Source organism: Haplochromis burtoni, unplaced genomic scaffold (genome assembly GCF_018398535.1).
Source record: "Haplochromis burtoni strain Fernald_Lab_line unplaced genomic scaffold, NCSU_Asbu1 Contig_46, whole genome shotgun sequence".
Taxonomy (NCBI): domain Eukaryota; kingdom Metazoa; phylum Chordata; class Actinopteri; order Cichliformes; family Cichlidae; genus Haplochromis; species Haplochromis burtoni.
Genome location: NW_024582407.1, coordinates 1047434 through 1070797, shown reverse-complemented (window position 1 = coordinate 1070797; position 23364 = coordinate 1047434). Strand labels below are relative to the sequence as shown.

The window sequence follows — 23364 nt, the reverse complement described above, 5'->3', positions numbered from 1 at the left end:
CAAGGCATTTTCATCCAGAGAACTGCTGCTCACTTCTCTTTTTCAGACCATTCTCCATGAGGGCCAATAGCGCAGGCTTTTTGTTCTCCTGCTCTTATCTCTGTAACTTTCCATGCAATTCAGCCAACTGATATACAGTGCATAGTAAAAGAAAGCACATATAACTTTTCAGATGTTAAACCCCATTTTCTTAATATTTTCTGGCCTCTTATTAAGCAATCAAAATGCCTAACATAAAATCTAGGACGCTTGCAGCTCCAATTGCCAATTGGTACAAAGTTAGTAAACAAAGCTAGATTCACAAGTTCAATGTCAGGGTCACATTTAATTTCAAAACTTATCAAATAAATTCATACAAATGTTAAGAATGGATGGTGGTAGTAAATGCACTTGGTACAAATTCATCAAGGGAGAGCAGAAACAGTCATTGTTGGATGGAACCAACATAGAGGAGGAAAGACAATTCACTGCAGGTGCTGCTCCTGAAAAGCACATTGGCAATAATTCTCTCATTTCCTACCTCCTGCTTTTGTTGTTGTATATGAACAACTGATCTAGCATTTTTTTTTACCCAGTTTAGATTCCCTTCATCTTCCTATGTGCTTGTGTTGGGACCATGAGAGAAGAAGCAATGAAAGAAATGTTCCAACCCGACAGAATTATCCCGCTTCATCACACCGGTGTGTTGTCAGAAATAATACGCACAAGAACCACTGTTTGATTCAAAAACTTCACTGCATTGACTGCGGGGTAAATCATATTTATCATACCTAATAAAAACAGATCATCCATTCAGTCAATGAAAACTTTTTTTAAAAAAGGACTTAAACTAACTTTTGATCTGTAGGGTTTATTTTTCTTCTTTTTGTGTTTTTTTTTTTTTTTTTAAACAGAAAATGAAAAAAACAAAACAAAAAAACTTGAAATAGGCTTTAAATTTTGGGAGTAAGAAGATCTCAACCAGAGCAGAACGACATTTTGAACCCTCAAAATGAAAACAAAAGCCCCCTTTAGCACCTCAATCTCATTAGAAGAAGTCTCCACAGTATATGTAATATCTGATTATTCACCATCTAGTAGTGTTACTCTGGCCAGAACATAGTATAAAAGATGGACACAGCTTCCAGGACTGAAAAGTGAAACCAGTGTGGATGGGGCCAACTCTGGTTGCAAAAAAAATTGAAGTTTATGGGAAACCGGCCCTCAACTTGCTTGCCCTATGACCTCAGTACACTTTGTTTATGGCTTCATGGTTTCAATCACTAGTTTCAGGTAATACTGAATAAAACATGAAGCTCACTTTTGTAAATTGCAGTCATTATTAGAATCCGAAAAGAGGATTAGTCAGGGTAGGATCCAGTGTGTGATATCCTTGTTCACAGCAAGATCATCTCCCACCTTCTCACACCTGGTTTTAAAACTACAAGAGGCTAAGCTCAAGGCTTCATAACAGGACTTCACAAACCAGTGGGTGACGCCACTGGCTACATCCATCTTTTATACCAGCTGTGCCACAACAAGGTGGGCAGCTTTTTGTTTCTGATGCAAGTTAAACTCTGAACCTGAGATCTGTCTGGGAGAAGGATGAACAACTCAGGTTTGCCACCCTTTTAAAACACAAACTGGGCTGATGATGTGCACACTGTAACGAGGACGCCAAGTTTGACTTAAGTACAAAATTCCAGACATCCTCGAAATGTTGACTGAAAAAAAGAAACAACTTTACTGCAAGTTTTTTTGTTATTTTTAAACCAGCATTTAGGACTTCTCTGTATTTGTACACTGAATCAAATGAACTGTACTAAAGGGTGAACAGTGACCCCACCTTTTTGTGCGACAACAAAAAGAACACAGGCAGGTAGGGGTCTCGCTCCCCTTTCAAAAATCACGTCAGGGGCAAAAGATTAAAAAGAGGAACAAAAAGATCTGTACAGTACTTTTTAACAAAGTCATGAAATACAGGACTTCCTGGCTAACACAGTCTTGTATGTGCATGTATCATCATGTGTGTGTGTGTGTGTTTGTGTGTGTGCCTCGACCAAACTGACAACATGGCTTTTGAAGGTTTGAGTCCTGCTCCTCTCGCTCTTAGTCTTCATCCCAGTCTCACTGGTCAGCTCCCTTGTCTTAAGAATTTGGGGATTTTTCTATGATGTCCCTCTATCCATGACTAAAGTAAGTAGTTCTCTGGGAGGGCGGCACACACAGCTTCAGCCAGTCAAGCTTTCTATTACTATGATGGCTAGTCCTGCTAGCCTGACTGACCTGCTGTCAAGTTCATACACTGGCTGGTTGTGATCTGACTTCCTCTCTCTCTGGAGCTCATCGATTTGGATTTGAGAAGTATGGAAGGGCTTTTTATTTTTTTTTTATTTTATTTTTTTTTAAATAAGAGGTGACAGGCGCAGTGGGGCTCTTGTTGGACTGCAGCTTCCTTAGCCCTGTAGAGCTGGGAACTGCTGTGCCACCAATTCAAACTTTAATGTCTTGTTGGTGTTTAGGGTTGTGGGTGAGGAGGAATAAGTGAGAACAGGAAAGGAGAGCAGGAAGGAGTGAAAGAGGGGAGAGATGAATTCTCAAAGGGTCAATGAGGTTCTCAGGTGGAAGAAAAGAGATTTGGGAATCTCCCTGAAGAGGTTGTTGAAAAGGAAGAGGTAAACAGGCTGAGACACAGATTGATCCTTCTTTCTTTAAAAAAACAAAAACAAAACAAAACAAAACAAAAGCAACTCTTCATCTCCTTTTGCCGAGGGAGAAGCTGGAGCAGCAATCAGAAGGGACTGAGAGAGGTGGGAGCTCATCTTTGTCCATTTCTTCAGTGAGACAGGTGGCACAGGCAGGCAGCCAATGAGACAACCAGAGGAGGGGATTTCAAAGGGACTCAATGTCCGTCCACCATGACCAAAGAGGGCAATTCGCCTTAGGAGCTCAAACGAGGCCGCTTCCTTGGAGACTGGTCTTCTTCCTCATCATCTTCATCTTCATCTTCATCGTCAGGGTAGTCCACCAAACCAACCAGAGCAGTCTAAGACAACAACAAGAGTGACTGTTTCATTTCAACATGTACTTTTGCAGGAGCGCAGGACAGCTATTAGTGCTGAAACATAGTGTTCTAAATTTCACTCACATTTTACTTATTCTGACCAGTGAAGTCAAACAACAAGTAACTTGTGTAACTTTTATCTGCATTCATGTTGTGATACCACTCGAAACATATTGTGCAACACAGAAAATTAAAGACTGTCCTTTGTTATACTGTCCCAAAATTGGACAAAGGATTAGGACAGGACAGGATAGGAATTCAAGTCTTTCTCAGAATGCAACATGAAATATTACCTTGACTACTGGTGTGGCAGGAAGAGGAACAGTTTTGACAGAAGAAGCTGAACTGTTGTTTGGAGTGACGGCTGGTGAGGCAGGTGGGAGGGCAGCAGCTTTCCCATTGTTATTGGCACCATTGGCTCCGTTGGCAGCTCCTACAACAACACAAACTAGGATCATGCAACAATCTGGGAAAAACTATCCAGCAACATTCATACAGTAAGAGAATATAGCTTACCTTTTTTGGCTTCCATGTACTTGCCGTAGCTATCAGAGAAGTCATCCCCCATTCTCTTCTCCACTGCCTCTCCATCGTCATCGTCATCATCGTCATTGAACCACAACTCTTCATCCTCATCCAAAGACCGTGCATCTCTTCGATATCTACAGTTGAGAAAACTGCTTCATGAGGTACAGGTGTCTACACAAGGGGAAGTACTACCTTGTGGTAATAAGTCTCTGATTAAATATAAATGAAGGTTATGAAGCTGAACAATGATGACAAGCACTAGGGTTAACAGAGGTTGACTAAAACATGCAGAAATTCGGTAGGGGTGTGCACAAAATGGGAATAGAAAACTATGTAAAGTCGGCATATATACATGTAAATTTATGTGGTGGAGTGCATGAGTGATAAAGATCACAGTAAGGGAATGACCCTTGCTTCTGACCTGTTGAGTCTCTGGCTCTGCCGGTCTTTTTCCTGTTCATATCGTCCTTTCAAGCCCTTGAATGTCTGGACATACTCAATGGATTCAAGTGCTTTGTAGAAGTTATCCACGATGTGAGCTATGAGTGATTTGATGTCCTCCTGGAAAGCAAAAGGTGGATCATTATATATTTAATGCAAAAACAAAGGCTTGTTAAAGTAGCCTTTGTGCTTTTACATACCACTTTAATAAACTCAAAGAGCTCTATGATGGCAGAGTTGAGGAGGTTGTATCGGGTCCCATTGTCCAGCAAGGCATTAATGACAGGCTCAAACAGGTTCCCTTTGATGATGTAGCGGTTGTAGTATTCGTCTTTTAGACCAATGATTCTGCGCATGAAACGCAGAGCACCTTGGACAAAAACAGAGCCACTTTGTAAAAAAACGAGGCACGATATGATTCAAAGTCTTATCTGTATTATTTCTGTGAGCTTGGATACAAACAGCAGTTACACAGCTCTGGTATGGTTATATCTGTATATGAGGTTCAACCACAATGTAGTCGCTATCAGAACACAGGGAACTTACAAAGAGCAAGGAACGTGTGCTTTGAGTTCATCAGCACCAGCACTCTTCTAAGCAGGTCTTTGTTCATGATGTAGGTCTTGATGTGATAGGTGTGGTGTTCCACACAAAAGGTCAGAAGCTCCAGGATCAGTGCCAGCAACTGAGCTGTCTGGAAGTTGTCTATACAAATAAAGACAAATCGTGTTAGGACATGCAGCACTGTCCAGGTACATTTCCAAATACAAGCCAGACAGCAAGTGTACAATCCTTTAATATATGGTTTTAAGAGTCATTCCAGATTTTGTGATCCTCAGCATCTTCCTTAATAATTTGAAGCTGTTCCCATAGTCTGGTGACTAGCTTAACATTTTATTTCTTATTCACGTCCTCTAAAAGAAAAAGAACCACACCCTTAGTAAGAGCTGCTGGTTATTTATTTTGGAAGGGTTCAGGTAAAAACAAATAATATAATGATGTTGTCTACTACAAGAGCAGTACTTTCAAGCCACTTCAAATGCACAAATTTCTAACTGTTGAGTAGTTCATGGTTGACAGTTTAAATAACACCCACCTGGGCACACTGGGTTGACCTTTGTTGATCCCTCCTGCAGATCTGAAATGTGATTACATAGATTAAACAGTGAAATTTCCTTTCTTCCAGTCTGTTGTACCCTAGTTTAACTTCCCAGCTCACCTTTTGAATTTTTGTCAAGTGCAGTGTTGGCCAGCAGAGGAGCAGTCAACACGTGCATGCAGTATTTGTAGAAGAAACTCAGAAACTCTGTCTTCTCAGTTTTCTAGCAGAAAAAACAAACACAAAAAAACTTTAATAAGTGTTTAAGGTTTCACTCAGGGGACACATATACTTAATCTAGCGGTGGTAACGGACATGTGGAGACACAGATGGGGGATTTTGTCAGATAACAATGAGGTAGGCACCATAAATGTGCTGCTTTACATCAGTGTTTCTTCAACTGTGAGGCAGGACTCACTGGCAGAGCCCACTGCAGGTGGGTAAAAATAATGCGTGAAACTAAGTTGAATAAACTTGACTTTGTAGACTTTGTTTTTTTAAATACAGAAGACTCCACTGACCCTAATTTGACTAAATTGGATCCTTTCTTCATTGTTAATGACTAAAAAGTGTGGGGAAATGAGTCACACCAAATAAAAGTCTGAGAACAACTGATTTAAATCAAAAAGCAGAGTGATCAACATTGAGCAATGGCTGGAGAAAAAGGAAAGGGGAAGAAATCAACAAAAATCTGGTTGATTTCGCTTACGTTGGTGGAAGCCAACATATTCTCAGGGTCGATGAGTGTCCTGAGCAGACCCATCAGCTGGACAGCTCCCCCCAGCTCTGGGTCAGAGTCACAAATCATCTGCTTAATCACAACATTTATCAGGAGAACATCCTGAAACACAAATACACAAAGCAAACAAAGGAGAAGTTAACACAGTAGCGCGCTCAGATTAAAAATAAATTTTGCATGGCATGAAAATAAAACTGTCTCTCTCAAAAAAAACAGGGCAAACACACAGTATTAAAACAAACAAAAAAAGCCTTCTTGTACACAGAACAGAAGATCAACAGAGGACACTAAAGAAAGTTAATCAAACTTTGTCTCAGTAATTCTCTATAACAGTTCTGTGTTTTTATACTACTTTATCAAACATGTAAATTGTGTATCAGCTATAAAATGCCTTCAAATGTTATGACTCTGTAGTAAAAATCGAGCAACTGGGTCATCACGTGAGCCCCAACAGTGACAGGCTGTTGTCACAATACAAAACACCTCTTGTTTCCCCTCATTGTTCATAAAGCAAACAGTTTTCCTTATTTAGATTTCACCTCAGTTATGGACTGTTCTACATGCCTGATGTGGTAATGAACTATTTGAAACTGAGAGAGCCTGGGCTGCCAAAACACTGCTTTCATTAAAGAGAAAGTTCTTTTTTTTTTTAAAAAAATAATGATTAGATGCTTACATCATCTGTCTGCTGAGGTTCCTGCATGACAAATTCCCTAACCATGGAGGGGCTGAATTCCACCAGGTAAGAGAAGATATCAGTAGCTGCTGCCCTCACCTGCAAGTCATCCATTCCCTGAACAAAAAAAAAGAAAAAAAAGAAGTTAATTCAACTGAGCATTGACCAATCAAAAAATACTTTTATTAAGACTACCTCAGATACACATTCATGCCAGAACTATAACGTACCATTACTATTTCAAGAGCAGGTAAAATGCCTAGATTTGCCAGAGTTTTGAAGAACGCATCCCTGTTTTGAGGCTGCAACGTTTGTGAAAACGCACAGAATTCTTTGACGAAGTTCACCTAAGGAGAGGAGGGGAAAAAAAGGAGATAGATAAATGACAATATAAGTGAGAAATGCAAAGATCAAAATAATTAAACCGGTCGTAAATAAAAATCACTGTGCCTACCGCCATTTCTGGGCTCATTTCTCAAACATGGTTATGAAAGACAACTACTTTGAGGTTTCAACATATGTCCAAAAAAAACCCCAAAAAAACCCCCAAAAAACAACAACAAGAACAAAAAAAACTTCTTAAAACTTGCCAATTCTCTCCTTTTACTGTCCTCAGTCGCATCATCTGTGAGCTGTGCAAAGACCTCCGTTAGGAACTTCTCATCCTCCTGCGGCACATTTAAAGCCGGGTTAAAACATCAGAACAATAAAGAAACATGTCTTAAAAATAAACAGAAAATCTAATCCTGACTTGCAATTTCAGCACAACAAGAATGAAAGGCAAATTATTCCAGCAATAAACCCATGAGTCCTAGAACCGTACAGAAAATTAAAATCAGTCACCTGACTGTGAAATGAAAGAATTCTAAGGTCCTGTTTGTTTACACCATGAAAATAATTGTGTGGTATAAAAATTATTGTTCAGAACATATGCCTCACATTTGCACCATATTACAATCCACATACAAGTGTTACAATGGGCCTAAACCTATTCACTCAAAGATTTTTGAAAATGTTTTAATGTATAGTTTTAATTGGTCATCATCACAATACAAAACTTGACACACACATCTTACGCATACATTATTTGTACAGTCATTACAGGCTTATACATTTCCATCTGTTCACACTTATTATTTGAGCTTTCCCACTTGATTTAACATTTCACATGAGAATTAAATACATTTAAAGAAAAAATTTAAATTTGGTTTTAAGCATGAGTCATCTTGGTGGACTAATCTACAAGCAGGGTCATTTGTCAAACAAATTTTAATTAGTCACAACATGTACAGCAATACTGTATATGTACTGGATAAACTACACAGTGGATTAAATAATTAACTCATAATGTTGTTTTATAAATAGCTTGGTTTGAATCCTTACCTGCAACATACTGACAATTTCCACCTTGTTGAAGAAGATGAAGGAGGTGAGTGTGGATAGGAAGTTCTCCTCAAAGACAGATGGTGTGGGCAGGATTATGTCCTGGATGTACTGAACTCTGTATGTCTGGTGGATCTTCTGCCGCAGTTCAGAGTCTGTGATAGGGATCACCTCCTTAAATTTCGCCGTCTTGGTCAAGAATTCCCGGTGGCGTTTAGGTTGAACCAATGCTGGGTCGTACTCCAGGCAGCCCACCACATCCATGATACAGTCGTCAGAGAACATCACCTCAAAGAGGGCTGCTTTATTGAGAAATAAGACGCCTCGGACAATCTCATAGAGGTGATGGAGGCCTTCCCTGTTGTCCACTTCCTCACATACTCTAAAGAGACCCAGGAGTTTCTTGATGTAGCCCTCAGTCATCAGGGCCAGGGCAAGCTTTTCCCTCCGGATGGGTGAGGAAAGGACAGAGGTAACCAAGTCGGCAATTTCCTCCAGTCTGCCTTGCTCACAAGGGGGGAGCTCAACTAAGTGGCTTGTCTCTGGAATCTCCTCAAAGCGCTCTTCCTCAGACTCATCAATGGGGTCCTGGGTGATGTCCAGAGCAGGGTCTCTACCTTGGACCTGAGTCACAAATAAAAGCTATTATTAAATGAACACAATTGATAGTATCATGTGTACAGTCACCTCTTTGCACAGGTTAACGTTTCTCAGTAATTTGTCCAGTACACAAACTATTAAATAGATCAACAGAGCTTGCCAATTGTGGTAGGCTCAATGGAATTTTAGCATCAGCGAAACAGCTGTATGTTCCTGGTTTGAGTTTTACCTGGCAAATTCTTTCCCAGATCTCATCACAGCCAGCCTTTTCCTGGAAACTGAGTGCAAGGTCATAGTTATCTGCTTCTGACCAGACAATCAATGTGTCCTGGAACAAAGACAAAGGATTATTAAACTTTACACACGGACACGCTTAACTCTTTCATGGCAGGCACTCACAGACACACACACACACACTTATTCAAGATACACTTCATTAAATTGTATGTTAACTGAACACATGCTTACAAATGTGTGCACACACACACACACACACACACACAGCAAAGGAAAATAAAAACGTCAACATTTAACTCCTGCAGACAGAGGATCTTGTGGCTCCGTTATGCCTTCTTGTACGTATTGCTGGCAGGATTTGGGTGCAAATCCTTAAAGTGTATCTGAAGGATAAAGCTTTCTATCCTGGTGGGAATGCACTTCTCTAGCATGACAGTGACTTATCCACAGAGTATGAAAATGATTTGAACAGAAGTCTACAACAGACAAAGCAAGCTAAACACATGCAGAATATCTTTTTTGTACCTAGCTTCACCAAGGTGGTTATCAACTCTAAGTCAAACAGGGGTTTTTCGATCTAGCTATGACCACATTCACATGAAAGAGGCAGCAATGGCAGCATGACCAACCAGAAACATGAACCGGTCTATTAGCAGCTGAGGGGCATAGTTTATGAATACTATCATGCTATAAAATTAGCATTATATAACATGAAGTAGGTAAACCGATAATACAGACTCGCTGCAACACAACTTCTGTAGCCAAAACAGCAGTGTCAGTCTGTGTGAGAAGAAAAGCGCTGTGTCATTTTAAAGTATTGTTATACATGTCTTAAAGTAATAATGATTACGGTAAAGTAAATAGTAAAGTGTGTACAAATTTTGATAATTTAAGGCAACAAACTTAATGTCAAAGATCTGGGAAGACCTCATTACTATATTACAATAAAAAGAAGCTAATGACGTTTAGATTTGCCGCTTCTTTCACTCAGTCTCCGCAATTTGAAATACCGGTAGTCTAAGGACAAGTAGAGACAAAATTTAACAAAATAAAAGATTTCAAACTGGTAAGTAGCCAACTTGCAAATGTTTCATGACGTCAAAAACGAAAAGGTTTAAATTGCCTGTTTTAGTATCATTTCAATGTATTGCAGCCTATACAACAATAAAGTTGCATTAATATTGTTTGCAAGCAACAGGAAAGAAGCAAGGAATAAAGTTGCCCTCAAGAATCTCTATTTCTTACCGATGCTGAGACAAACTTCAGATTTTCTTAATATCTGCACACTAAGCTCTAATTGATCTTTATGCATTATTTCATAGAAATAATTGTTCCATGGGACGCGATTTCAAACATGTTGGTCTCTTGTCTCAAACATGCCCCATTCCTGAGGAGATTAGGCGAGTGTAAATTGCCACAGTAATGTACCCCATAAGAAGTAAACCAGCTCCAAAACACTGGAAATCCAGGATTAAACCTGAAGTTAGCCAGACCCTAATCATTAATAATGCTATAAATTTTTAGGTAATATAAAAGTGTCATATCACAATAACAGTGATACATAAAAAAAACCCATGCAACACAACAACAAAAAAAAAGAAAAGGAAAAAAAAAACACGCCTCAACATGTCTGAGAACAAGAGCTGCTGTCAGCCTCCAATACCTAAAAAAAGGAAGTTATTCAACAACCTTCAACAAAGAGCAGTAATTTTAAAGACGTGCAAAAATATTTAGAAAAAGGTGGAAAATATTTTTCTTTATTTAGTAACTTGCAGAGTTACAAGGTTAAGGTTAAGTTGAATTAGTTAAATGTTTCATCAATTACAGCAGCTCACTGTTAAAGGAGGGTGGAAGTTGACTTTCAGACACTTAGCTATAAATGTGGGAAGACTTCATATTTATGCCATAATTCTAATGATACCTTGATTTACAAACAGGTGTGGTGCATATGTGGTAATTACTCACGGCATTACCCGATTATTACTCGATAGCAAGTTTACAATTGCATCAGTCAGCCAATTTCTACTGTCTCGCCTAGATTACATTAACTATCCAGCAGCAGATCTCAAACCAGTGTTGGGATTATTTAAATATGTGTGCTATCTGTACCTGAGCCAGACTCAGGTAATAATAAAAACTTACCTGTTGTTTTTGATATGCAGTATTTGGACTTATCTTCGATTCCAATAGCAGTGATCCTAAAGCACAGAGATATAGGTGACTAAATATTCAAACCAGTTAGAAAGCCGGTTCTTTAAAGACGAGGTTTGTTATTCTGCCTGGGAATAAACAGTTATGGCTATGCAAATACACACAAAAACAATCGAATTAAACTAAAATGCTTAAAAACAAAGGTAAAATAAGTACAGCAGACCTTAGATTCTATTGTAATAACGTTATGTACTTTCTTTGTCACATACATGAACCACAAAGAGCAATAACAAGTTTATGCGTTCAGACTTTCAGGGGCACCATGCTACAGAGATCCCGTCGGACTAAACTAATAAGCATGCTAGCAACAGCTATTCAATAAATATTTGCCATTTATTGAGAGACGTGCCTAATATTAACAGTTCTGGCACTGTGACGGCGAAGTCTGCCCCACATGTAGAAAAAAAGTCTAATAAGGTAATCTGGTGCCCACTGTGGGCAATCGAAGCGCTCTCTCCGAACAACCAGGAGTTAGCATGCTAACCACCGCAACAACTATGCTAACAGGGAACTTACCGTCCGATTCAGCCCGAACTAATAACGATATCCCCCTCAGTCGTTCGACAAATGTAGACGAAACGTGCCCGGTACCCCGATCATCCCATTGCCGATCTTCATTCAGCGTATATACCTTCACTCGCCGCCGAGTGTCCGACATGGTTTAAACGAGTCGGAGCTAGCAGGCTAGCTTTCTGCTAACAAGCTATCACCTCACCCGTCTAGTGTTTTCCTCGACCTGTTAACTTTGTTTCCAACCGCATGTTATAAAACATGCATGTTTAAATTTAGTTCCCAATAGCAACAAAATATATTAGTAGGTATTTCATAAACATATTACGACGTGAATCTACTTATTAAGGGGCCTAATATTAAACTGGAAAATTCTGAGAGAACACAACAACTCTAACGGCCTTCTTGCTAACGTCCACAGACCGCCATCTTGTAATCCGATCTTGTGTTCTTTTTCTTTTTCTACGTCAATCAAGCGCTAACTGCCGCGGGGTCTCCTCCCCCGGGCTGCATCGTCCAATGGCAGAACTGCGGCTCCTCTAGCTCACCGCGTCACCAACGGTGGAGAAAGGTAATAGCACCCACAGCCGTTTGCAGATGTTGGCATAATGTACAGATGTGATTTTGTTCAGCTTGTTTAATTCATAGAAGAAGCAGATACTTACTTAAGCAGAAGATTAACAGAGTTTTTCACGTTAATTAATCACAATCATAACTGACAAGTTTGGGGGTTTTTTTACACAAACGAGGAATTTGTCTTGGAAAAAGCAACACTTCAAGCCATGATCTACAGAGAAAGAAAGGAATAAAAGCTTGATGGGGTTTTTTGGCATAAGTTTCTAGACTTCTTGGAAAATATTCCTCAGACAAAAGATTAACTTTTTGGTAAGTAAAACTAACATTTAATTAAAAGAATATCAAAGCAACAGTCAAACATGGTGACGGTAGTGTGATGGTCTGGGGCTGGTTTGCTGCTTTATGCAGCTGATGGAACCGTGAAGTCTGTCCTCTACCAGAAAATCATGAAGGAGAATGTCCAGCCATCTGAAATATTAGCAGACTTGGGTTATGCGGCAAGACAATGATCCAAAACACCAAAACTTCACTGAATGCCTCAAAAAAACAAAAAAACAAAAACAAAACAAAGGTTTGGGATTGGTCTATTCAAAGTTGGGACCTAAATTAGACGCGTGACCTTAAACAGGCCGTTCATGTTCACGAACCTCCCAACATGACTGAATTCAAACTATTCTGCAGAGAAAGGTGAGCCACAGAGGATCATCTGCCTCCATCTCAGTCCATCCTCCTCTGTCACATCAACCTTCCTCTGCATCCATCAATCTTCTCGGAGGTTATCCTCTTGTCCTCCTGTCTGGCAAGCTTTGTCTTCAACATCCTTTGTCCAATATATCCACAAATTACCTCGACAGCCACTCCGCCCTGCCTATACTGTCTTGTGCACTGTCTGTTGTTTTGGATGGTAGCCCCGAGGTATTTAAGTCATACACATGTATTCTGTCCTGCTTCTACTGACTTTCATTCCTCCTCCCTCCAGATCTGTAGGCCCTTCCTGATGCAACCCTACACATTACTACTAACACTCTTAGATTAAGGCTGAACAGAGAAACACTTAATTCTTCTGTAAGACTCCAAAGAGTTATTAGATCTTTCCCTGTCCAATATTATGCAATAAATTGTTTTAAATAAATGTTGAAATTTTACAGCTCTCCTGTTATCATCTCCACCATTCAGTTTCTTTTAAGGACCCACTGGATGAACCTTTTCTATTGTGAAGCAACTGTCTTTTTTAAAACACGCTGAAGCAGTACTTGTGTGCCTGCATGTGGCCACTGAAACATGCAATTAAATCAGCTTTTTATGAAGAAAATTTTACATGCATGCACTCAGTACATTCTGGCACGGTTGGAAGGTGTTTTGTTGACTTAAAGACATGAATAAAGAAATCATTAATGACTTTATTTGCATATTACGTCTACATACTGCTACTCCTTTTAGTTGGGTTTGTAAACTCTCATTTACAAACCTTTCCTTCTCTCCTGCTGCCTCCCTCTTTCCTCTTTCTTTGTCTTTGCACAGCAGTTTCCACCAGCACCCTGCTGGTCAACAGCACCATTGGTAGTCGTTCATTCTTGATGATCCACATATTTGATTTGAAGATTTTACATCGGATCCCCTTCCTGACCTACTTATCCATGGTTGGTAACAGCACTAGGAGTGCACTGGCATGTGGCCCACCTGTGGCTGGTTTTTTTATTTACATTTTATTACTCACATATAATATAAATGCAACACCATATAAAGATTAAGAAAACGCCTCTCTCTAACACATCACCCACTTGCCTTTCTTTTCTTTAGTGGACACGCTGCTACAACAGATACCAAATATGCCTCAAGAGGCAACATTATCACACATGTGAATGACAGAAGCACTGTTGTTGTGTAATGAAAGAAAAATCTTATGACTTTGATACAGTCAAACAACAGAGCATGAAAATGGGTAGACACTTGTATTTTTGAAAATGTTTGCCTCCTCGTCTTATCCGTTTGTTTGTGCAAATTCTCAGAGTCATGATGTCAGCAGCATTTTAGCCACATCCATACTCTCAGCAGCGGAGTAACCTTCTTTATGTATAGTTCGTAACAAGATCTGTTGTTTGAAAAGGGAAAGTTGACTCAGTCCAAGTCTACTCTGACAGAAAAGCCAGAAGTTAGGCAGTCATGGGGGAGTGTCACGAATCTGTACTGGTCGTCTGCATGTCGCTTAAACCCATGGAGATGCTCTGTTTGTCATTCAGTCTCTTTACGACGCTTGCAGCGGTAGACTGGAGCACCTTCCGCGAAAGCCTCATTCTGCCATCTGTTGGGTCCCGTCCAAAATACTTGACCTGTTAGCAGAACACAGTTTAGATACAAGCATCCCAGACTGAAATACGCAATGCCTTGTCTGCAGTAACCGAGACGCACCTGTATCTCCTGTCCCACCTCTAAACCCAAAGCACTCGGATGTTTGATCTAAAAGGAAAATAAAGGAAGTGACTTAAGTAGAAATCCTACCATCAGACTCAAAAGGAAAACCATTTTACGCAGACAAATTCACAAACCCGTTTGTGGTCCAGCTGGGAGTTGTGCAGCAGGACAGGAGTCATGTTGGGATAAAGTTTCACCATCACGCCAATGTCCCTAAAGCAGAGGAGCAGAAGAACAGATGAATGTATGAAGGCTGCAATACTTTATTTATACATAAATCAGTTTCCAAGTGTGGGGAAATAACTGTAAACAAACACTGTTGGTAAATAACGCGTTGTTTTAGTTTACCTTATTTCTGTGATGGTGGCAGTGTAGATAGCACCAAACTCCAGCTGCTGTTCTTGCTGCAAAACAAAGAAATAGACCCATTTTCACCTACATACATTATGAATATGTGTAATATGTGTAAGCAGTTGTTCTTAATGTTTTGATTTGTTTATGCAGGTCATGTTTGCATTGTGATATAAAACAGCAATTGAGTTTATATATGTGCATAAAAGGGTGCAAAGAAACTATTAGAATATATAAATATAGATATATATATTTTATGTTTTATTAGAGTATGCTGAGAGCTTTCCTGTTTTTTTAAGTGTACTGATCAGGATTATTTCTCTTATTTCTTTGTTTAAATGCCATCTAGCTTAAGCTTTATACTATATTCCTCTTTTTTTAAATCTGTTTCGGGTTCTCTGTAGAGCACATTTTAACACAAATTTTGAAAGGCTCTGAATAAAGACAGACTGCTATTATAAAGGTAATTACAAGTGGGGGAGACTCACATCGTCTTTGCAGATCTCGCTGATGAAGTGTTGGGCTTCGTTCATGGCTCCTGGTGTTGGAGCGAACACGGAAAAAGTCTCTTCGTCTACCTGACTTATCGTCACACCTAAAGGCGAAGAAGAAAACGTGGTGACGTTTTTATATTCTGCACAACAGTTTCTATTATGAAAAAACAAATCTGTGTGCTGCTGGATTAGCATCACGTCACCATCACATTCCAAGTTGCCTTTTTCAGACTTTATTACTTATACATTACCTGTTTGAGCTTGAAGCCTGCGGAGGTTGTAGCCTCCAGGGCCAACAAACCGAGCTCGCCTTGAGACAGGTACCCGGACATTTTCTGAAGACAGAAAACATCACATATTGGAACAGATGACAGTAAAAACTGTCTATTAAATATTGCATCTTTCTATATATATAATATTCAGACATAACCTACCTACAACAGGTCCATTCTCTTTCCTGCTCTCTCTGGGTTTTGCTATGCATTTGTTCATAATGCCCAAGATTTCCCTCTTTGCCACTGAAACACAACAACAGGCAAATGCTGAAAAACAGCCACGCAAATAAAATTTTAATAAAGAGTATATTTCTCAGTTTTGGGGCTACCTGTGGCCTGTTGGATTGCCTCCATGACCACCTTCAGTGGCAACCCAGGAATCTTCACATCAGCCTGGAGGTAAAATAAAGAAAATGTAGTTAATACATTTCATCTGTATCAGAAAGGCCATTTATGTTTCACCACGCAGTCCTTTAAGCAGAACAACACTTTCACTAAGAAGAATCCTGCTTAACTTGCCATTACAGAGACAAGTTAGTGTTGTCTTATAATAAAAAGATAATAAAATAAAGCTCTAACACTATACTGGTCTCTTCTTTAATATTTTACACATCGAGTACAGTTTATATTAAAACATTTCTATGAAAAGTGATGTCCCTTCAGCTAGCTTTATTAAATTTTACTTCTAAAAAATCTTTCTTAGACACTTATTACAAGTTACTCAATGCAGTACCTGTAAAGCAGTGATACCCTTGTTTGTTCCTGCCAGTTTGAAGTCCATATCTCCCAGGTAATCCTCTATTCCCTGTTTACGAAACAGTTAAGAGCTCATATTCAACACCTGTCATACCCAGGAACAACTACAATAACATTTTGAGCATTCAACTATAATCTTTCTTCCACTTGTTAGTGATAATAACTGATCACAAACTGGACTTACCAGAATGTCTGTTAATAGTCTGTAGTTTTCTATCTCAGCAGGTTTTTCTGGGTTAGCCTTGGAGATGAGACCAATGGCTACACCTGCCACAGCAGAAGAGATGGGCACACCTGGCAACACAGATTTAGATATATTAGTTAATCATTATTATATGACATATTATCTGACTAGCATCGTATCCAGACACATGCAAAATTCAGGTCACTTTGAAAAAAAAAAAGCTGATGTTTGCTGTCTGCACGTCTAAGGTCCAGAGAGCAATTTACAACTGGATTTTTCCTGGATTAACTAAAAAGTCAGAACAGTACCTGCATCCATAAGAGCGAGGCTGCCCCCACACGCTGAAGCCATAGAGGAGGATCCTGAGAGGACATGCAGAGATGGAAATATGTTGAAAAATAAGAGCAATGGACACATTCGTATTTGTGACTTTTTATATTACGACTTATAAAATTGCTTCCCCGCACTCACCATTTGACTCTAACACCTCAGCAGTGACCCTGATGGTGAAAGGGAAGTCTTTAGGAATGACTGGTCTCAGAGCCTTCTCGGCCAGAGCTCCTGCAAAAACACGAACAATGCACAAAAGATTCTTGATGGAAATGAGGGATTATTAGACTGAATACAAACAGAGGATGAAAAAAGTCAAACAAACCATGTCCAAGCTCTCGCCTGTTGAGGCCTCCCATCTTTCCAGTCTCATTGGTTGCATATGGGGGGAACTAAAAGAAAGCAAAGTTGATTTTACAGCTCTATTTGAAAACTAAAACAATTATATTTAATATCTGATAAACTATGTGACTTAAAAAATGATTTTACTTACTTCATAATGAAGCATAAAGTTTTTGTCTTTGATGCCACTGCAAAAAGAAATGCATGCATCACAGGAGTGCAGATGTTGGTAGACGCTGGAAGTATCTCCACAATTAATAACTAGCTTTTGAAATACATTCCTTGAAACTTCCTGAACAATGATCCTTTTCAATACTACATTAACATACTGCATATCTGTATATATAAAGTATATGAGGTGATGCCGTTTTTTTAATCCATGATAAACAGTATCAGCATGAGCAACAAATATCCAGTTATGGTCATGCTCCCGTCTGAGCATCCATGTAAGGAAATTCCAAAAAGTTGATTCTGTTCATCTGGAAGTAGCGTTTTCAGCGGGACAAATGTTTAGTCACTCATCAAAGTGACTTCTTCAGTCTCAGAATCTAAGGGGAAACCTGCAGGGGTCTGCAAGTGACTGAAGAAGTCACTTGGATGAGTAACGAAATTTTCTCTCCCGCTGAAAACGCTACTTCCAGATGAACAGAATCAACTTTTTGGGATATGTGTTCGGGTTGTTTTACCTTAAAGCTGTAGTGATAATATCTGTTTTGATGCTGGACTCCAGGGAATCAAATGTGACACTGCACAGCACCTACAGGGAGCAGAGGAGGACTTTGTTACAGGTAACATCCAAGTTTTTCCAGTTTAGAGGATTTTTTAAACACAGAATGGTACACTGGTAACACAGACTCATAGACGATACTTTATTTAAACTGATCATGCTTAAGTGTGTACCAAACAGGCCTACTCTGAGCCAGGAAAAAATCCTGTGTAAAAGTCATTAAAGCGACATATCTCGACTACAGTTTCAGCGTTCCTGCTGTTGTATTCAAACCTGCGATACTTTTACTTTCAAAACTGAAGAAACAGCCACAAACATCTTCAATCCCTTCAAAAAAAACCCCAAACTTATTTACCAAATGAACTATGACTTTTGTTGGCTCTTTGTGCTTTAGCATACCTGTGTTTGTCCTCTTTGAAACAGAGCCGAGCCATGCAGCGGTTTAAATAGATCTACATCACATGAAATGTTTCTTAAACCAGTCAGCTCTCTTCCATCACACCTAAAAACACAAAATGGGAAACACAATGTTTCCATTTTTCCACACCCAGATGATGTGACATTATAATATCCACCCACAACACAGAGTGCTTACCTCCTGTACTCATTGAGCACTAGATTACGGAAGATTTCCTTGCTCAAAGTGTTAAAGGATTCAATGACTTCAAAAGGCTCGGCCTGAGGGAATTGTTCTATGAATCGACGACATCAATTGACAGGGTTTAGATGGAAATACAGCAACACTGGAAACTCAACTGTAAATTCTTTCCATGCACCATAACTTTGAAGGCGTAATACCTTTAAGTTCCTCTTCAGTTTCCAGCCGAACTTTGTTGATTGCTTCATCTCTCGAAATCTAAAAAGATTATGATGAGATTATTACAGTTATTTAGGTAAACTTCACTAATACATAAACTAAAGCAGAAAGCTGAATAAAGATGATAGATTTTACCTTGTCATGAGTATAATCGGTAAAAACAGCGTAGATCCTCTCAGAAGCTAATCTGCAACAGGAAAAGGAAAAGCAAGTCATTTCTGAGAGCTAGAACAATATAAATCCTATTTTTGTCCTATTTTTGGCCAAACCATTAAATGAAATCATTACCCTTGCCTCAAGATTATTTTGTTTTCTCGTTTATCAAAACATTTCAAAATACACTGCTTAATTCCCAGCATCCTTTTCCTTCATCTTCCTCAGTCTCAGGCTGTGTTCTTACCTCCGAACATGTTCCACCATGTCAGCCGGGGGTGAAAACATCTTGACCGGGGTGCGCTTAGTCACCTTCTGCTCTCGTGCCAGCTGCTGGATGGCATGTATGATTTGCTGGGTGTGTTTCACTCCCACCTTCACAGCATGGCAGAAGTCCTGCTGCAGCACGTTTTCAGCTGATGCCTCAATCATCACTGGCAGACACAGAGAAACATGAGTATGTGATGCTGTCTAAGACAGGCATGAGAAGCAGGAGTCAGGAAAATGTAGGATTCTCAGAAACTGAATTATTACAGAAAGCCACACATCCAGGCCACAAAAAGATTGAAAAAAAGTCCAAGGTAACGTTTAGCAGAAATTGTCAAATTTAAAACACAAAATGCTATTATGAATAAATCCCCATAAAGGAGAAGCAATAAAAGACAATTTACATAAAGGTAAGTCTATAAATACAGGAAGTCAATACTTCTGCAGGCACTATCTCCTCAGCAAAGGTAAGCTAAGTTTAGAATTCAAACACTTGATCAAGTGTTTGAATTCTAAACTTAGCAGCTTAACTACATGCCGCTATAAACACTAGATATTCTGCTGCTTATCACATACCAATTATTAACTTACCCACTTGACTGCTGGGAGCTCCAGCCACTATCAGGTTAAGACTGCTAGAAGCCATCTCTGCCCTCGTGGGGTTGACCAGCAACTCTCCATTTACCATGCCCACACGCACAGCACCTGCACACACAATAACATAAGTAGCTCCAAGGTGGAGATAAACAATAATAACAAAAATGTCCCAGGAACTGAAAGTGAAGTGAAAACCACCATTTCAGATCAATAAAACAATATTTCTCACCCACTGGTCCATGCCAGGGGATGTCAGACAGGGCCAGGGCAGCAGAAGCTTTAATGGAAGAATATAATGTTTTACTCGAGGATATAAAACGAACAAACAAAAAAATCTGATTTGTGAAGAAATCTCCGTAGCTGAGATTTACCTCACCTGCATTAATAGCCAGCACATCTGGATCATTGGCGCCATCGACTGCTAGCAGGTTACAGAGGATCTTTAGGAGTGAACATACATTAAAACAGAATGGGAGGATTATCACCTTTGTGCAAGAAAACAAAAATGTGGCAACATAATCACCACATGACAGTGAAAATTCTTTCAAATTTAACTTACCTGAGTGTCATAGAAATAACCAGGAGGGAAAAGAGGTCTAATCGACCGATCTGAGCAACACGAACGGGAAAGTTAGTCAGGTCACTCCAATTAAACAGGAAACCAAACCTCCACGACAATGTTATACACTCAGTAAGGACAGCGCTTATCTTATTAACTCACCAATAAGTCTGCTGGTGAGGATCTCATTGTCGGTGGTGCCCAGCTCTCGCCGCAGGTAGTTCGTGGGAATCCGACCAGCAGCTGCAGCTTTCTGTCTGTAGTCCACCTGTCAGTTGAAAAGGATATTAAATCAAAAGAACCCCATCAGATGTTTCCTTACATCGGGGATTCATAAAGTCAAATCCACTTAGAACACGGCTGTAACAAACATGGAGTCGTACCACAAGCGGCATGAACTGAGACGGAGAAGGTTTGGTTTTGCTCACAGCGGTCACCATCACAGAGGTGTCTCCAAGCTATGGGAAAAGGAAAAAGTGGTCACCATTTAAACCTGAAGAACAACATTTTAAAAAAAAAATCACAGGTCATCTTTGCTCTGTTTTAATAAGCAGCCACAGAGGTGAATTACAAGTTGAACATATGAACACGAACAATACAAGCCTCAGTATAGGTTCTGCTGTGCTGTGCTGACACGTCCTGGGTAAAACGGACATGGGACATAAAGCCAAACTAATAGACCGGCTGCTACCAGTTGAAAGGATTTTTTTCTTGGTGGGATTCCTGTGCATAAGTGACGATTCTCTGCATGCTGATGGCCCATGCTTTACTATCATGTAATAAAGATCTTTTGCCAACAAAGTTATGCCTGGTGTTTAATGAATTACCACAACAGAAGGAGGATTAGTAGTAAACAGAATCAGAAATAGAAACAATACACAAAGAAGCAAAAAGAAAGGGCGAAGACAAATCAAAGAAGACTTTTTGTACCTGTACTACAGCAGCTCCATCAGCAAATCTGGCAAACCTCCCTGAAGAGATTTCAAGTTTCCTACAAAAACAGCAAGAACACAACACGTGAAACTGCCAGTGACCCTGCACCGCTCGCTTTATTTCACAGTTCATGGAAGAGAATGGAAACTGGGAAAGACCACTCACTTCTCTCCGAGGTCCACTCCCACTCTACATGCGTTAGTATGGCGGCTGTAAACACTCTGGTGACATAACCGGACATGAAGGCGGGCGAACGAGTGCCCCAGCCGGAGCAAATACTTCATATTTAACCAGTAAACAACAAAAATATCCGCGCTCAGTTTGTCTTTACAGTTGGGATGTGAGCGAGGAGGCTACCATGACAGTTCGTCACATGTGCGGAATTACGTAGAGAAGCTGTCTCTTCTGATTGGACAGAGCGAGGAGAGTGTGTCACATCCACGGACTTTCCTGCCATCCAGTAAACAACAGTTCCGCTTGATCTACTTTACATTTATCTATTTAAATAAATGAATGAATAATTAAATAAATAAATAAATAAATAAATAAATAAATAAATAAATAAACAAGTGTATTCAAATTGGCTTTTAGTAATCAATAAGGTTTTCATTTTACATATTTTACTTGATTCTCTATAATCTTAAAAAAAGCTCAAAAGTATGGCATATTTTTCGATTGTTTGACGTATGTAATATATTTTTGTATTTATTTTCCTATAATCTCCTTGATGTCTAGTTACTTAAAAAATATCAGTGAGAGTTTAGAAAGCAATATAAGAAAAAAAGAGGAGTAAAACTTGCTAGAGGAGAGAGGAAATACAAAAGATGACACGATCATTCACTTAAGACCTCCATGAAATCTGATTGTAATGGTTTGATATATTTGACCCACTTATTCCACAAATTAAAAAAAACACATTTTCTTAAGACCGAGTAAAAAGTTTAAGGGGAAAACAGTATTAAGTTTGCTTTAAAAAAAAACTCTTTCTTCACATTCCCAGAATATATGTCAGTGACTGAATTCTTAAAATCTAGATTGCATCTAACATTTGCTATATGCAAAATGTCTTAAGCAAACAAATAATCGTGATGTCTAAGATGCCCGTGGAAATTATCGTGCTGTAAATGACAATTTGTGCATTTCTGTGGGAATTTGCATAAATCAGCCAGTTCTCATCTTATGAAAGATTACCCTCAGTTTTCTATTTTTATTTATATCTTTTCATTATTATTATTATTATTAGTAGTAGTAGTAGTAGTAGTAGTAGAAGTATTAGTATTATTATTATGTACAATTTTTCAAGGCGATATTTATGTTTTTGCTGCGTCACTAAAATGAAATTTTAAATTTTCACCACTAGGTGTCAGGATTAAAAAGCTCATATAAGGCATATAGTTCTACCACAACGGTCAGACACTCTCCATTTTCACCATGGACGTCACTGTTGAAATATAGATTTTTGTTTGTTTGTTTGTTTGTTTGTTTGTTTGTTTGTTTGTTTGTTTGTTTGTTTAAAAAGTTCTGCTGATATTTTCGTTTGCTCGACCTCCAGCCACTTTCATTAAAGTGGTGAGATTATTTCAACCCTATATAACAGCATATAAGGAAAAAAAATGCTTGTGTTGCTATCTCATCCATATTCAGAAAGTTGCCTTTGTTCAGGAAGAGTAACGCTTTTGTATCAACTGTTATGATTTATCTTGAAACCTAGTATTAAACATTGCATGGACCCTGTCCAGTCATCAGTCAGTACATCTGGCAGTCAATCAGTGACCTTGCCTCCACATGAGACTATCAGTCCTGAAGTTTGTTTACAGCCTTCCAGTCAGTCAGTGAGCCAGCTCACTAACACTGAGCCTGGTGCAGTTGTTATGGCAACAGATGAAGTGTTAACAGCATCTCCAGGCATTACTTTCACGCATACACGCACGCGCACACACAGAAGCTAATTGCAGGGGTGAGCAGCAGGATTTCACACGGGCACACACACTGAAACACATAAGCTCTCATTCCCATTATTACTAAGGTTTCTACTAGTTTTATCTTGTTTCCGTGGCTCCAGGACACACTGAGATCTCATTTATACCACGCAGAGCCACAAACTATTACTGTGTAATGGACCAC

At 39.3% G+C, this 23364-nt stretch overlaps 2 protein-coding genes across 2 annotated transcripts; both read right to left on the bottom strand.

Annotated features, from left to right (window-relative positions):
- Positions 1-305: 305 nt before the first annotated feature.
- On the bottom strand, positions 306-11928 carry LOC102309120 (protein phosphatase 4, regulatory subunit 3B). The gene is made up of 16 exons (XM_005930572.3): positions 11474-11928; positions 10889-10944; positions 8739-8837; positions 7910-8533; positions 7117-7194; positions 6757-6873; positions 6527-6643; positions 5821-5952; positions 5232-5334; positions 5109-5150; positions 4559-4717; positions 4213-4382; positions 3993-4132; positions 3560-3705; positions 3337-3476; positions 306-3025 (listed from the first exon to the last, which is right to left on the bottom strand). Exons 1-16 carry the CDS (start codon positions 11613-11615, stop codon positions 2921-2923), a joined length of 2370 nt encoding a protein of 789 aa, XP_005930634.1. The 5' UTR covers positions 11616-11928; the 3' UTR covers positions 306-2920.
- Positions 11929-12411: 483 nt separating this feature from the next.
- LOC102309946 (polyribonucleotide nucleotidyltransferase 1, mitochondrial) lies at positions 12412-21617 on the bottom strand. Its single transcript, XM_005930575.3, has 28 exons — positions 21406-21617; positions 21238-21298; positions 20691-20765; positions 20470-20575; positions 20308-20357; positions 20125-20188; positions 19978-20025; positions 19743-19856; positions 19132-19318; positions 18867-18918; positions 18713-18770; positions 18510-18606; positions 18314-18416; positions 17874-17944; positions 17339-17375; positions 17171-17237; positions 16987-17076; positions 16824-16877; positions 16516-16625; positions 16309-16380; positions 15905-15968; positions 15735-15818; positions 15552-15635; positions 15295-15401; positions 14804-14859; positions 14590-14668; positions 14453-14500; positions 12412-14373 (listed from the first exon to the last, which is right to left on the bottom strand). Exons 1-28 carry the CDS (start codon positions 21522-21524, stop codon positions 14218-14220), a joined length of 2313 nt encoding a protein of 770 aa, XP_005930637.1. The 5' UTR covers positions 21525-21617; the 3' UTR covers positions 12412-14217.
- Between the last annotated feature and the right edge of the window lie 1747 nt (positions 21618-23364).

Bases quoted from the DNA above. Each gene is read 5' to 3' on its own strand.
- LOC102309120 (XM_005930572.3), bottom strand. From the start codon at position 11,615: ATGTCGGACACTCGGCGGCGAGTGAAGGTATATACGCTGAATGAAGAT. The intron at 6,644-6,756 runs GTACGTTATAGT...TTTTTTGTTCAG, and splicing joins CTGCTCTTGAAATAGTAATG to GGAATGGATGACTTGCAGGT. The intron at 3,477-3,559 runs GTAAGCTATATT...GTGTTGTTGTAG, and splicing joins GTACATGGAAGCCAAAAAAG to GAGCTGCCAACGGAGCCAAT.
- LOC102309946 (XM_005930575.3), bottom strand. From the start codon at position 21,524: ATGAAGTATTTGCTCCGGCTGGGGCACTCGTTCGCCCGCCTTCATGTC. The intron at 20,358-20,469 runs GTGAGTTAATAA...CGTGTTGCTCAG, and splicing joins CCTCACCAGCAGACTTATTG to ATCGGTCGATTAGACCTCTT. The intron at 20,026-20,124 runs GTGAGGTAAATC...CTTCCATTAAAG, and splicing joins TGTGCTGGCTATTAATGCAG to CTTCTGCTGCCCTGGCCCTG.